The sequence below is a fragment of the Acanthopagrus latus genome, chromosome 7 (genome assembly GCF_904848185.1).
Source record: "Acanthopagrus latus isolate v.2019 chromosome 7, fAcaLat1.1, whole genome shotgun sequence".
NCBI classification, from domain to species: domain Eukaryota; kingdom Metazoa; phylum Chordata; class Actinopteri; order Spariformes; family Sparidae; genus Acanthopagrus; species Acanthopagrus latus.
The window spans coordinates 3,131,821-3,147,829 of NC_051045.1; the positions used below are offsets into that span (position 1 = coordinate 3,131,821).

The 16,009-nt window shown below is 39.1% G+C and overlaps 2 protein-coding genes across 4 annotated transcripts; both read left to right on the top strand.

The window, feature by feature from the left end:
* Positions 1-1,187: 1,187 nt before the first annotated feature.
* Positions 1,188-2,897, top strand: LOC119023067 (fibroin heavy chain-like). Its single transcript, XM_037104699.1, has 3 exons — positions 1,188-1,255; positions 1,601-1,626; positions 2,176-2,897. The coding sequence occupies exons 2-3, from the start codon at positions 1,620-1,622 to the stop codon at positions 2,637-2,639; spliced, it is 471 nt and encodes a 156-aa protein (XP_036960594.1). The 5' UTR covers positions 1,188-1,255; positions 1,601-1,619; the 3' UTR covers positions 2,640-2,897.
* A 6,198-nt stretch (positions 2,898-9,095) lies between these two features.
* Positions 9,096-15,165, top strand: ccnt1 (cyclin T1). 3 transcript variants are annotated; one of them, XM_037105571.1, is made up of 9 exons: positions 9,096-9,315; positions 9,975-10,056; positions 10,156-10,284; positions 10,893-10,953; positions 11,601-11,663; positions 11,776-11,833; positions 11,980-12,143; positions 12,303-12,373; positions 12,473-15,165. In XM_037105571.1, the coding sequence occupies exons 1-9, from the start codon at positions 9,143-9,145 to the stop codon at positions 13,751-13,753; spliced, it is 2,082 nt and encodes a 693-aa protein (XP_036961466.1). In that variant the 5' UTR covers positions 9,096-9,142; the 3' UTR covers positions 13,754-15,165. The 3 variants fall into 3 exon arrangements, with proteins under 3 accessions (XP_036961466.1, XP_036961467.1, XP_036961468.1); XM_037105572.1 differs by having other exon boundaries at positions 11,779-11,833; XM_037105573.1 differs by having other exon boundaries at positions 11,788-11,833.
* The last annotated feature ends 844 nt before the right edge of the window (positions 15,166-16,009 follow it).

A 16,009-nucleotide genomic window follows, 5' to 3' on the forward strand; every position in this document is an offset into this window, starting at 1 on the left:
AAATACGGTCTGATTATCACGTAAATGTTCATAATTGTGTTCCATGGACTGATGAGGCTCTGTGTAAAATTTGGTGCAAATCAGCCAATAGATGGCGATCTGGTCGCAGTCTGATTAGTTTGAATGGAAAGTAAATGGGAAAATCTTAAAATCCTCTTCAAAACTCATCGACTTTCAACCTCTTCTTGTGCTTCATGCTTTGAGCTACAGATACCATTCCACCTTTTAAAGAGTGAGAAGAACTTGAACTGTTGGGCATGTATTCAGTTTTTAAAAATCTCTTACGGTTTCCAAATCATCACAGTTTTAGTTTTACGGATTTTTAGGCCTTCTTCTGATTTTATAATGGGTGTGTATTGCGTGAGCTAGAGTGCGTGACATCATCGCCAGAGTGTCGAGCAGCTGGAAGAACTGGAGAAAAAATTCTCTTCAGCTACTGGACGATGATACTTTCAGCTTCTTCCCGAAACTATTTCATTGCATCATGCCTCATGTGGACATTTTCGTCAGCCAGCTCCAGAAGCGGACCGTCATCTCAGTCTTTGTCTGGTGAATCGTGCAGCAGTACACGCTGTTTTTTCTGTCTTCAGCGTGCATTACTTAATGCCAGCGGGAGCAGGGCACCAAATTATAAAGAAACGGCTTCTTCGAGGCGTTGCGTGCGGAAGCCCTGATGGCAGCATGCCCCGAGGTGCGTGGACTGCGAGGGCCCGACCAATGCTGCTCGCAGCTTTAATTCTTTATTTATTTATTTATTTTTTTTTATTTGTTTGTTTCCATCTGTCTTTTAGTGACAACACGGTAAATGATAGTAGTTCTCCAGAATCTGTAGGATTTATCCACTGAGGATCATGAATGTCTGTAAACAATCACATAACAGTCCAGATGTTTCTGTCTGGACCAAAGAGGAACATCGACCGACAGACCAACACTGTCGTCCACAGACATCTTACATTAGACCTGCAAGCTTACTGTAAAACCTTCAGTTTCCCACAAGTATTTGCTGTCACTTACTCACTCCAACAGATATTAACTTTTAAATAAACATCCTTATCATAACCACACAATATATCAGCAGCCGGCTGCATTCGGTTACAACAGCTGTCATCAGTGTAACTTAATCTCAGAGGTGGTCGGACTTAAAATACTTTCACTTTCTTTTCCTGTCTTGTATTTAAACACCCCGATCCGTCACTGCAGCAGTTGAGCTCAGCGCACACAGCAAACAACTTCTGTTAATAGCAACCTCATTCAGGTAATCCATCGTGTGAGATTTAATCCCAACTAAATGTACACATGCTGGTTTAATTCCTGTTTTACCATATGTGCCAGATAGTGCAGCATGTATCAGTTATTGTTTTCTTTATTGTCGAATGAATTGTTCTTGAATTTTTTTATTCAACTGACTCACAGAAGGAGGCGCTTCACTAACACAATGATGCTGACTGGCCATTAATGAACAAATACATTTCTGTCTGAATGTGTTATGAATATTATTTTCTTTGGATCTGTACAGAATATGTTCATTACCACAGCTTGTTCTTTCAGAGAAACTCTGTTTTTTTATCTGCTGCTGACATTTCCTCTTTTTCTTTCACAGTAAACTTCTCGTCCTGAAGATGTCAAGTAAGCAAACATCACCCAGAAACATAAGTGCAAACTTTCCCTCAGGAAAAATAGTGTTTTGATGAGACAGATTACCTTCTAATAGACTTAATTTATGACTTGAGTGAATGGAAGTGTCACTACAAGCTGCCAGATCTCACTAGAGGGAAACTCCACATGGCCAAACTTCTAAAAAAAATTAGAAAGGAAAACAGTATAGAAGATGGTACGGAAGCTTTAAAGAGTCATGAGAAAACAACTACATAAGATTCCTGAGAGTGGACCGTGACATGCTCACTGCTCTGGAGGCTCGGTTTTGTGAGTTTCAAAGCAAATAACAGGAACTTTTTGCCATTAATAAAGGTTACTCGAGGAAACAAATTATAAATATTATCACAATATGTTCAACCAATTAGCATTTAGGGTTTCAGACATTATGTTTTCTGTGGACTGATATCTGTTATTAACTGGCAAGACTGTACTTTGAAATCATGGATGAAGCACTGTTAGTATAGAGAAGTATTATGATTTTCATCTTTGTGACTAACCGAAGTGTTTCTCTGTTCACAGAGAAAGCTGCTCGACATGTCGGAAAAGACGTGTGTGTCAGTGACCCCGAATTCATAAAGTTTGTTAAAAACATTGAGCGGCCTGGTAAAGCTTTTGCTGCTGGTACCTACGCAGGTGCCGATGCATTTGATGACGATGATAAGGTTGGAGTATACGCTGCTGCAGGAGTGGGTTATTCCCGCGCTGAGTGGAGCGTTTTTGATGCAGAGGCCAAAGGGCCCAACGCCAGCGCAGGAGCCGGACTCTCTCTGGGGTCGGGTGCTAGAGCCATGGCCAGGGCGGAGCTGGCGAGTGCTTCCGCTGGTGCCGGTCCACTGAAAGCTGAAGTCGGACTGGGAGTAGACACTGGTGTCGGCGTCGGTCCAAGAGGTGTAGAGGCAAAGTTTCTGGGAACAGGCTTCACCATCGGTCCGACTACAAGCATTTCTCTGTTAGGGAATACGGTTTCGTTGAAGTTGTGGTGAAACCCCTTCAGCATTTATACATGAAACTAATTATGCTGCTGCAAATGAAACACTTTGATGAACCTGATGAGTGATTTTCTTATCAAAACTGTCTGTACTGTCCACTGTTTTTTATCTAACATAGAAAATCATACTGAAGGTAAAATATATAAAATGAGATAATTTCCTGTTTCCTTCGTCTCCTTCCAACGGCTTCCTGTTCCTCCTGCTGGCTTCAACCTCAGCTTTATCATTGTTTCAATAAAACACTCAACCATCTCATTTATTTTTTTCACAAAACATCCTGCAGCTAACAGTTAAAGAATAACATGATCACAGAAGCAGTGGATATTTACAGGATGAACTCAAGTTTATACGTCCATGTCAGCTGTTAATATCAGATACTTTCATACTTTTACTCAGGTCACATGAGTCCTGTTGGTATGAGTGACTTTCACTTTTCCCAGAGTAATGTTTTAATACGATAATCTTTACTTCAAGTATGAGTTGTGGCTATTTTTTATTTCCTTCTGTACCGTCTGTCTTTTAGTGACGACACGGTAGAAGTCAGTAGTTCTCCAGAATCTGCAGGATTTATCCACTGAGGATCATGAATGTCTGTAAACAATCACATGACAGTCCAGATGTTTCTGTCTGGACCGAAGAGGAACATCGACCAACAGACCAACACTGTCGTCCACAGACATCTTAAGTTAAATTTCAACTCTGCTACAGTTCTACTGCAGCCGTGTGGCACTGAAGGCTTTACAATAAACCTGCAGGATTATTGTAAAACCTTCAGTTTCCCGTAAGTCTTTACTTTCACTCTCTCACTCCAACAGAAACGAACTTTGAAACAAACATCCTGTAATAAACCCAATCGATATCAGCAGCCAGCAGCAGACACAGCTGCCACTAGTGTAACGGAGCGTCTTAGGTTTCCTGAGTTGTTTATTTTTTAAAAATGTTATTTTATTGTATTATTTATTTTTATTATTTATCTATTTATTTATTTATTTATTTAACCGTGTATGTGTGTGTGTATTATGTGTACCCTTGAGTGGGTGGGTGGGTGGTTGGGTGGGATCGGGGCTGTTGTTTGTAAAACTGTATTGTGACAATTTTGAAAATAAAGTCTTTTGAAATGTCAAAAAAAATAAAATAAAATAAAATAAATAAATAAATATATGGAATTCAACATGTTGCCTAAATATTTGGACTTGTGAGGACAGGAGGATGGTATGGAAGCCCTGAGGGCCAAGTGAGAATTATTTGTTTTTTTAATTTGTCAAGTAATAAAATAATATTTTTTTTTTCAGGAGAAACAAGTTTGTTTGTTTTTTTTTAAATGCGTGAAAAGAGTGAAAAATGATTTGTGAGAAGTTTTTGTCTTCTTGTGTGTTGTCTCATGAAAAAATTAAAATATTTTCTCTCGGTTCAAAACATGATATTCTTTTTTCGTCTGAAAACCGTGTTTTCACTTGGTTTCGTTATGAAACATGATGTTTTTTCCCAGTGAAAAGTTTTTTTTCCACATGTTTTCACAGATTGGAAGAAAACAGGATTAGAAAGATTATCCTGGCAATTTTTTTTATTTTTATTTTTTTTATCCGTCAGATCACAAATCATAAACACAGGAGAGAAATAATTTAGATCATAAAACTGATCACCAGAAAAGAAACATTTCTCACATTCAGGGCTTCCATAGAACTGACAGTTTAAGCTTTGCAGGTTTGAACTTTTCACACTGTGAACTGGAGCTGCAGACGTCGTTTCCTCAGTCTGCTGCTGCTCAGACTGCTGCATGGTCTCAGGGAAAGGCTTTAAAAAAAAAATCACATTAAATAAATTAAAGTTGACCTGTGGCAGCCCTTAGAGGAGGAGATGGATATTTAAGTTGAGATTTAAACGTATATCTTTGATTGTTATTCTTGAAATGTCATGCTGGAGTGAACACAAAGTTCATTAATACCAGACTGCAGAAGAAAGTGAAAGTAAATCCAGTCTGACCAATAAGGAAACCTAAGATGCTCCGTTACACTGATATGCAGCTGCTGATATCATTGTATTACAGAGCTGCAGAGCTTATTGTAAAACCTTCAGTTTCCCGTAAGTCTTTACTTTCACTCTCTCACTCCAACAGAAACGAACTTTGAAACAAACATCCTGTAATAAACCCAATCGATATCAGCAGCCAGCAGCAGACACAGCTGCCACTAGTGTAACGGAGCGTCTTAGGTTTCCTGAGTTGTTGGGGTTGACATACTTTCACTTTCTTCTGCAGTCTGTTATTTATGCACTTTGTGTTCACTCCAGCATGACATCACAAGAAAAACAATTAAAGATATACCTTTACACATCTGTCCATCTCCTCCTCTATGGGCTGCCACGGCTCAACTTCAATTTATTAAATGTGATTTTTTTCTTTGACATGTTTTCGATCTTTTGTTTTGTTTTTGTGCTTCTCTTTCATCTGTCACAATTTAGAGAAAGTAATGACTGTCCTGTCTTTATTATTATTAAGTATTGAAGTTTTGACACACAGACACACACACACACACACACACACACACACACACACCCACACATAGAAGTCAAATAATTATTAAACATGGATGTGTAAGAAATGGATTTTATTGAAATAACTCATGTAAGAACTTCTCTTAAAGCTGCACTACTGAATAAACAACTCGACCTTAAAGGACAACACAACTTCATACTGTTTTACTTTGTTTAGATGTGGCGGACCCTGCCATCTTTCTTGTTTCAAACATGGTTAAAAACTAAATATTTCTGAGTTTGTCTCATTACCTCATTAATAATGTAAATATTAAAATTCAGAGTTTTAATTCCTTCTCCAAAACTATGTAGTGCACCTTTAAAGTCATAGAACTAAAGAGCTAAAATTTGGTCCTCTGAGCTAAATGTCATTATTTCTTCGTATGTATATTTAAAACCTCACTAAATGCTCATTTTCACTGGATCAGGTTGAAATCTGTCCTGAATATCCAAGAGACTGAACTAAATCTAATAAGCTATAAATGCACCATTTATTAATAATTGTTACAAAGTGTTGCTCACGTCAGTGCGTCAAAATCCAACACATTATTTGTTCTTTTCAGAAAATGAAGGTAAAAGCCAAATAATTATCAAACATGGGTGTTGTAAGAACTGTTGTTGAAATGAGCTTTAAGACACACCGATCAAGTAAGTTAATTGTGAAATCACGGTCAATAAGTAACCCATTTTCTACGTGTTGAATTACTTTCACTTCAGTTTATTGACTTGATTTTATCTCTTTTAATGTGTGTGACCGTTTTATGATCCTCTATCTCAAACCTTCACTTTCCTTTTGCCGTTTGGTATTTATACAGCCTGGTGTTTTCACTGAGCTCAGTGCACGCAGCAGCACACAACTTCACCTGTTAACAAAGCGACTTCTTTCAGGTAAGTAATCCACCATGTGAGATTCATTATGCAAACTAAATATGTATGTGCTGGCTTGAAGTATATAATAGCGCAGTATTAAACATTTATTGCTATTTTCCAATTCAAATCTGACTCACAGCAGCTGATAGATAGATAGATAGATAGATAGATAGATAGATAGATAGATAGATAGATAGATAGATAGATAGATAGATAGATAGATAGATACATACTTTATTGATCCCGGAGGAAATTCAAGTATGGAGGAGCTTCACTTGCACATAGCTGCTGAATGATATGTTCATTAACACAGTATGGTTCTAATCTGCTGCTGACATTCCCTCTTTGTCTTTCAGGTTAAACGTCTTTTCCAGAAGATGGCTGGTAAGCAAACATTATCTTCAAGAATAAGTTCACTGTCTTCTAAAAAATCTAGTATATTGAGGAGACAGATTGCCTGTTGTAATTAATAATAATGTAATCTATAATTTAACTGACTCAAAGTGAGACAAAGAGCTGGGTTTGGCTCCAGCCACACCCGTGATTGTGAAACAGATAATGGATGGACATATAATATTATGTCATCGGGTGTGGGTACTGTAGCTGTGGACTGCAGCAGGCATTTTTACTTTTTATACGGTCAGCACATTAACATTTACATACCGCAAATGACACACTGGACTTGTTTTGATATTTGAAAGCAATAAAAACACAGTAGATTACATTATTTAAGTCTGAAATTTTAGGACTTTTCCATAGTGAGTATTGTTTTTCTTTGCAGTGTTTGTTAGAAATTTGCATGATTTTCTGTTCACAATAATTGTTTATTAAGTAAGTAAATCATTTTTTCAGAAGGAGCAATGCTGAAAGATTCTGGTGATGGTGGAGCCAGAGATGATGAAAGATTGTAATAATTTTATCTAAATACTTTTGTTTTTTTTCACTTTCTTTTTTTTCAGCGCCTGTCAATCTATGTGAGTACATTACTTTTTTTTCTTTTTTTTTTAAGTAAAATATTGTTGGGACTAAAGTTGAAGCTGTTATGTTATTATTTGGAAAAAAGGCCATGAGATTTCACATCAAAACATTTAAGTGAAATGTATTATAAAAGCAAGTTGAAACTGTACAACAAGAGAACAAAGTAAAGAGCTGAACGTAATTTTAGTTTGTTTCATCGCTAAGACAAAACTGACATCTGACATGTTAATCAGTTATTATAACATTGAAGACATGTTTCATGTGACTTGTATGTTTTTTTTAAATAAGCAAATAACAGAGTTTCCTTTTCTTTCTTTCAAACACAGACACAACTGGTAAGTCAATTCCTTTTGAAATGATTTTGTCCTCCTTGACCAGCCCTGAGATCGTCAACCAAACACGACAAATTTGATTGAATAGTTTCAGATGCTCTTCAGTGGACTGATATCCCAAATGTATTTCTGTAATCAAATTGTTGAATCTATAACAACCTCAAAATATTACTTTCTTTCCAAAGTTATTCTCTTGTGCAGCTTTTTTCCCAAACAAAATGTCACAACATCCTTGAAATCTCCAGACCACAAAACTTTTTTCCACTGGTGTTGTCGTTCTCTAGTGTTTGAGTTTAAATGTAATGTCTCTGTTTCAGGCCTGGGACCCGCAGGAGCAGTCGTGGACAAAGTCTTAGAACAACTGCCAGAAGCTGAGGCCAAAGCTGCGACTGGTGTGAATCATTCTCATGAGGAAGATGGAATCTTTGCTCTTGACACCAAAGGGCCTAACGCCAGTGCAGAAGCTGGAGTCTCTGGGAAGGATCGCAGTCTTAAAGCCATGGCCAGAGCAGAGGTGGGCAGTATCGCAGGTTCAATTGGCCCAGTGACCGGCACACTCGGTCTATCTGCTGATACCGGCGCCCACATCAGTCCAACACAGCTGGAGGCAAAGGTGCTCGGAACAGGCATCTCCATCGGTCGTGAAACAGGCATTTCTCTGTTTGGTACTGAGCTAAAATTTAAGTTGTGGTAAACTGTGACTTTGTGCCAAACAGGTCTTTGTACCTTCGTTCTCAGCAATGAATCAATGAAAGAATTTCAAATTTCCAACTGAAATCTGTTTTTGTGACAATGTTTGTCTTCAATGCAGATAATAAATGTGAAATAGAAAAGAGATTTTTCAGTGTCTACTGCTTTCAAATAACAGAGTGAAAATAGATAGATAGATAGATAGATAGATAGATAGATAGATAGATAGATAGATAGATAGATAGATAGATATACCACTATATGAGAATGAGTCTTTAAAATAAGTTCATTCAAACAAGATACTGGCAATGAAATTATAATTAACATTAAGTAAGTATCATAAGTAAGTAAGTAAGTAAGTATCATAGGCAGAGGGAAAAGAACAAGAGTGACTGAGCTATAGGTTTAAAAAATGTAAAGCAGACCCAGCAAGACATGAGTACGATATAAATAAAATAATGATGATGTAGAAGAGTAAATATTATTTGTGAGAAAACTTTGCAGATAATCTGTCTGTTGTTGTTGTTGTTTTAAACTGAGAAGAATTTAGATAGAGAAAAAAGAAAGTGTCTTTTTTACATATAAATTTCCTGACGCTGTTCGACTTTCATTTATTGAAAAATGGCAAGATGTAAGGACGAGACCATACAACATAATATACTTTATTTAAACAACACAAACTAAGTAATACATTTTCAGGACTGCGATATGGAAAATAACATCAAACGACAATAACAATACAAAAATAAAACTGCATAATATTAAGGAGAAGAAGAAGAAGAAGAAGAAGAAGAAGAAGAAGAAGAAGAAGAAGAAGAAGAAGAAGACTAAATACACTATTTGCCTTTAACTTACAGCTTGGTCTCTGTAGTTTTATTCATAAAGAATAAAAGCGACATTACATTTTTAATTATATTCATTGTATTTTTATAACCACCCCCACCCCCATCTTTATCCCAGTTTGGAACGGCATCCATTTTGGCGTTATTTAGTTCCACCTGCTGGCCACCAGGAGGAACTACATTGACGTTACACCCCGGTGTGACGTATGTTCCTGTGACGCGCAGAAATTTTAAACTATCGTCCTTCTCAGTGATGGCGGCTTCGTTTCGTTCTCTCCCTGCAACCTGTAATAACAAATGGTACTACACCCGACAGCAGATCGACAACAGCCCATCTCGGCGAGCTGGACTTGATCCGGATAAGGAACTGTCCTACAGACAACAGGCAGCGAACCTGCTCCAGGACATGGGACAGCGGCTCAATGTGTATCTTTTTTTACCGAGGGACGGCTAGCCTCTCAGCTAGCCACCGTTAGCTGGTTAGCTAGCGAAGTTTAGCTCCGCATGAAGCCGGTTCGACCGAGATCAAGGCTGTTGGTTGTTTCTGTGTTTCGTTCGGAGGCCTTTGGTTTGTTTTTGTGTTTTCTGTCTGTTTTAGACGGTGGCTTGTGAGCTTACGGTGGTACCGTTAGCAAGCTAACGGTGTTCCGACAGCGTCGTAGCAGGCTAACCTGAAGGCCTGTGTGGTCGGCGGGCCCACCGGACGTTAGCATTAGCTTTACCTCTTACTGTTAGTGTTAGGTTAGAAACGGTCTGGAGTGGAACAGTATGTTTACGTGTGTTTGTGAGTACGTGTTTTATCTACACAGCCAACCCTTGTATGTGTTATTTCTAAATCACCGCCTTCCAGTCACCGCAGAGAAATGTGGGAAGCTAACGGGGTTTAAACTTTGTTGTTCTGCCACTGATGTGGTAAAAGCTGATCTGATTGATTGATTTCCATTATTCAGAATCTGACTTGAAGCTCTGTTAATCATGTTATTAAACATGCAGATTAATAACCCCACTCATATTCACAATAGCAACTGCTACAGGTGTTTTGATCTGTACTATTTTCTGCATTGTCCTTAACCAACATGTTTCAGGTCCCAACTCACAATTAATACAGCCATTGTGTACATGCATCGATTCTACATGGTCCAATCATTCACCAGGTTTCACAGAAACGTAAGTATTGTTCATCCATCTTACCTGATGTCCCTAATTTAACTGTCTTGTGCTTATGTCATTGAACTCGTGGATTTATTTTGCTTCTCCCCTCACCAGGTTATTTCTCCTGCCGCGCTCTTCCTCGCTGCAAAGGTTGAGGAGCAGCCCCGTAAGCTGGAACATGTTATAAAGGTGGCCCACGCATGCCTCAATCCTCAGGATCCTTCTCCAGATGTACGCAGTGATGTAAGTGTTGGGCTGTAGTGGAAATTGCCTACAATTGTGCTCCTTCGTCTCCTGCGTTTACCTTTAAGGGTAGAGATTATATTTCCATGACATTATTTGATAAATGAAATGTACTTTGACTTTAGACGCAGGCACTTTTTAAGTTGCTAAGTTTTCTGTGTTTTTATATGACACTCGTCATCACAGTTTCCTTCTCCTAGAATGTTTGATTTTCTAACAGCAGCTGACGCTTTTGAACTGTAATGTATCTTGGCGTAAAGTTATACAACACTTGTTTTTTTCTTTCCTGACTCCTTCTTTTCACATTACATTTAAACCGGGTGTAAAAATGCTTTATGAGTTTTTCAGTTTTGAGCTGTTGCACCTCAGGTGTTCACACTGTTGGTTACATCTTTTGAGAGCTCAAAATGCATTCAAGTGTTTGTGTAAGTGGTCAGTCACCCAGGTGTTGTGATGTTTAGCAGTTGTAAAGAGACTCTATGTAGCATTAATTGTCTGAGTACTTGGCTGTTTAGGCTTCGTCAGATCTACATGAAAGCTGGGTTTGATGTGTTAGATAAAGGTTAGAGGCCTCCCAGTGAGTAACGTGCCTGTCCTCTCAACCTCAGGCCTACCTGCAACAAGCCCAAGACCTGGTCATTCTTGAGAGCATAATACTCCAGACCTTGGGTAAGTTGGGAAGGAAGAACTGGGTCCCTTCATTTCCCTCCAGAAACACATATGATTATAAAAAATAGTACTAACATGTTTTACTTTCATCCACAGAAAATCTGTATGTGATTGGCAGCACTGGAAAGACATTCACGCCTCATATTAGCTGCCCTTCCTCATTTGTTCCTTTTTCGTATTGTGTCGTTAACTTTGTGCATTTCCCTCCTTTTTCTTGCCACCTTATCACAAACAATGGCTATTTCAAGCTCGCTATAACCCGCTTAATCCTTTCCCGTGCATTCAAGCTTGGAAATAGATGTCCGAAGAAGATATCATTGGCGTACATTGAAAAAAACTAAATTGTATAATTTTTTTTTTTTACTTTTTACAACAAAGCGAGAGTTGGGAAATGACTTATAATTTTATGTTTTTCACATCAATCTAGTGTTTTTCAAGTCGTCCAGGATGTTATTGGAAGACCCCATGCAAAATAATATTCCACGTTGTTCTGTGCAACACATAGTTTGTTATAACAGTATTCATTTTCTATTTTTCAGGGACCATTCTTAATCTTTATCATGGAAATTGGATGGAAAGAAATCTGCGTGCTGCATGTATTTGTTTCATTTATCAAACATCTCTCTCTTTGTCCCTTTTTATTACAGCTTTTGAAATCACCATTGACCACCCGCATACTCATGTTGTCAAGTGCACTCAGCTTGTCAGAGGTGAGCATCAACTCTTCAATTTTGATAAATTCTGTTTGGATTTTGTTTATCTATTGTAACTTTGCAAATAATATACAAATTTAGCAGATTTTAAGTGTGTTTTTTTGTTTTGTTGTTGTTCCAGCGAGTAAGGATTTGGCTCAAACATCATACTTTATGGCTACGAACAGGTATATTCACAGTTCACTATGAAACTCAACATTTGGTGTTTTTTGCTCTGCTCCATTAAAATTCTCTAACTCAATATACTGAATGTCTGTTCTCTCTCTTCCTGTTTCTGTTTTTATTTCTTGCCGGAACGTATCCTGCCACGTAGTCTGCACTTGACCACGTTCTGCCTGCAGTATAGTCCGCCCGTCGTGGCCTGTGTGTGCATCCATCTCGCCTGCAAATGGTCCAACTGGGAGATCCCTGTATCCACGGATGGCAAACACTGGTGGGAGTATGTTGATCCCACAGTTACCCTCGAGCTGCTGGATGGTATGTGCCGTAAATTACCTCATAATTAGGTCCATTCCAAGCAGGGAAAATGTGTTGGAAAAGGGCTGATCACAAGTCATACACCCCTTAAATATTAGGACTTCCAAATATTTAACTTTGCCTGTTTTTCTTTGCCTGCTTCTTCATAACTTCTTTCAGAGCTCACACATGAGTTCCTGCAGATTTTGGAGAAAACACCCAGCCGGTTGAAACGGATTCGCAACTGGAAGGTACAGATTTATCTCACTGCTTTGTTGTGATTTACAAGTTCAGCCAAGGCATCGTGCTTAGGTGTATTTTTGTTGACTGTCTGTTTTCCTGACTCCCAGGCTGGAGGTCAGACGCCAAAAGCCAAGCCAAAAGTCCAGGAGGAGGGTGACCAGAGGGACACCATGATGAGCATGATCTCCATGGCTTCATCAGAGAGCACCGTGGCAGGCCTGATGAGCCTCTCAGCTCCACCCTCTGCCTCTTCTTCCTCATCCACGGGTGACAAGGAGAAGGGTGCATCTGGCAGTGCTCAGACTTGGAGCGGAAAAGGTGCAGCTGTATCTGAGCAGCAGCAACAACAGCAGCAGTCCAACAACGAGGTTCACGCCCCAGCTAAGGTATCGCTGAGTGAGTACCGTGCCAAGAACGCAGACGTCCTGGCCGCTCAGAAGAGGAAGCTGGAGAACATGGAGGCCAGCGTGAAGAGGGACTATGCCAACGCTGCCCAGGCTCTTATTGGTCAGCAGCAGAGGAAGGAGAAGCAGCCGCATCATCACCAGCAGTCCAGCTCTTCCTCCTCTGACGTGTCGAATCCGTCCCCCATTATTCTGAAAATCCCCCTGGAGAAGGAAAGGCACGACAGGAGTTCTCTCAAAATGCGTTTCCCCCTAGCTGGAGGAGGAGGAGGCAGCGGGCACAGTGCCCGGGGTCAGGATCAGGACATCAAAGTCAGAATACGAGTGCCTGAGAAGCAAAGGGGGAGTTCAGGAGAGGAGGGCAAGAGCAGGGACAAACACAGGGAACGCTCTAACCACCATCACCATCACCACAACCACCATCACCATTCCTCCTCTAGCAGTGCCTCACTCTCCTCTTCACATAAACATTCATCTAGTTCCAGTGGGGCAGTAGGAAGCAGCAAAAAAGTCCCCAGTGACTCTTCTAGAACGGGCTCTTCATCCTCCTCTGCCTCACGTAAGAGGACGCACTCCCAAGACCCCACAGCAGGCTCTCATCCTGCCTCTAAAGCCAGCAAGTCGTCTAGGAATCCCTACCAGCTACCGTCCCTGTCTTCCTCCTCTGGACAAACTCTGGGGCATGGTCCCGACATTCTGCCCACGCTGGGCCTTCCCAGTTTTTCACACTCCAAAGGCGACAAGACAGACACTAATGGGCACGGTGCAGCAGGCGGAGCCCAGTCGAACGAGTACCAGGACACTTTTGAAATGCTAAACTCACTTCTGAGTGCACAGGGGGTCCAGCCGTCCCAGCCGTCCATGTTTGACTACAGATCCCAATATGGGGACTACCGGTACAGTGGTGGGTCCAGAGGCAGCAACTCCAGACCCCCACCTCTGCCTTCAGATCCACCTCCCCCTCTGCCGCCGTTACCCAAATGAGTTCCGGATCGGGAGACGTATTATGTACATTGTACCTGACATCACAAACATACATATTAGTACATAAAGTATTGTTTTTTGTTTTCTTTTTTTAACTCACCTGTCATTTTTAAAGGCATCAGTTTGACAGCAGCGAAATGTAGTGGTGAGATAAAACTTTTTTTTTTTTAACCTTTTTCTTTTTCAGCTCGCTTGTTGGGCAATAATGAGGCTTTAAAAGCTTGAAAATGTGATTAAAAAAAAAAAATAACAGAAAAGTGTAATAAGATAGATAATGTTTTGCTCTTCTGTTCAACTCAAATGAAATGTGATGACAGGACCTGGTATTTATACCATCACTGTTTTGGAGGAAGTCATCTTGAAATCATGAGGAAACTAAAAGATTTCCATCATGTACCTATTAGGTCTTCTTATCAACTGTCTTTTTATAATGTTTTTATAGTATGTTATTTATTGATTGAATGCTTTTAAAAAAAAAACAAAAAAAAACATAGTCCCCCTTTTATACCTTTTTAAGGTTTCCCCTCTGCGTGTGGGCAGAGGGATGTTTCTTCATCCAGACTGTACAGGCTAGTTTGAGAGTGCATGTCTCCAAAGCCATCTTTTTAATATTTTTGTCTTTTTCAAAATATTTTTTTCTTTTAACAGCCATAACCTAAGGAAAATAGGTGACTGCCCCACCCCTGGTGTTCTATTTTATTTCCTGCATTATTTGGTAAACTTGTACAAAGACTGTAAAATGTTTAAAACAAACATGAAATATTTTTTACTTTTTGTTATAAAAGAAAATCTGCAAAAAAAAAAGAAAAGAAAAAGATGTAAATTAAGGAAGCGTGTACTTCTGTTTTTAGATTTTTGAGTGTTGCAGTCATTGTTTTAAATGGTTGTAAGATATTCATATTCAGTTCTCTGATTACACTAATGGACCGTTCATACCAACGATATACATCTGTAGTTTATCAAAGAGCTCAGAAAGCTCAAACATATCAACCTGGTATGGTCACAATGAAGGACGGGCCAACAAAATATATCATTGATCTGTCACGTGTTCATTGGTTTAGGGTGGACATGAGAAAGACAGGATATGATGTATTACATTTAAGTGTTGTTGTAAAATGCAACATGCATCGTTAGAACAGCTGCCCTGAAACTGCCCCCCAAAAGTTTTCCTGCCAGTGCTTTCTTTGTGGTGACCATATTGATCACAGTATATAATAAAGTATTCAAAAAGACACAATATCAAAGACTAATCAAATGCCATCTGTCTGTCATTTCATGTTATGGTTGACTTTCATTTATGCGGTTTCTTTGGTGATGTTTGAAATGTGTAAACCCAGTGTACACCTGTCTGTTTATTTGACAGGTCTGATGTAATGTTTAAAGCGTTTCTTTTTACTCAATACCTTCAAACTACATTTGGTGGATATTCAGCTTCAGTTTGTTGTTTATAATCCATCCACAAGCCATGATTCATCAAAAATGTTTGCACGTGTTCCTCAGTTCTGTAAATCATACACTGCAAGCAGGTTCTCAAGATACCTCCACTACAAGGTCATAAGCATGAAGTATAATACTGTTTAATGAGTTTGAATGAATGAATTTGTGTTTTAAAAAATAGCGGAAGAGGTGCCATTCCTGGCGAAAGAATAGGAAATCACCTGTACATTTAATTCCAAGTTTATGGTTTTGATTGTATAGTATTACTGCTTTCTTTTATCAGTTTTTAAATCCAAAACTCATTTTAGGCAGTTCACAGTAATGCAGTACAACAAAGCAGCCATACAATTGTAAAATATTTTTGTTCCCGTGATTATATGGAAGATTTGCTGTCAGAGTGCAGCTCTTTGCTCAGGCAGCAGAGGTTTTATTAGTTACTCAACTCTTGGTTGTAACAGGGAAACAGTAAATGCACTGAATATTTATCTCAGTAGGTTTGCCTACAATGCAAATGATGACAAAGTGTTACATGTATAATGCTTAGACTATTAGAACAGATGTCTGATATATCATTGCCATTTTAAAAAAAAATACAAATGTTTTATTTGATCTGGACGAATCTTCCAATTTAAGTATTAACTTTATGCTGTGAGAAAGTCATACAAAAGGACGCCCATTTCAAAACAAACCCACATGTGAGAAAAATGGAAGACGCTCATGCAACCTAACAATGCAAAATCACAAAGCTACAGCAAGTTTCATGTTTTTCACGTCTTGGTGGTTTTAGTGACACTCAGGTCTGGAAATGAAACGTTTTAG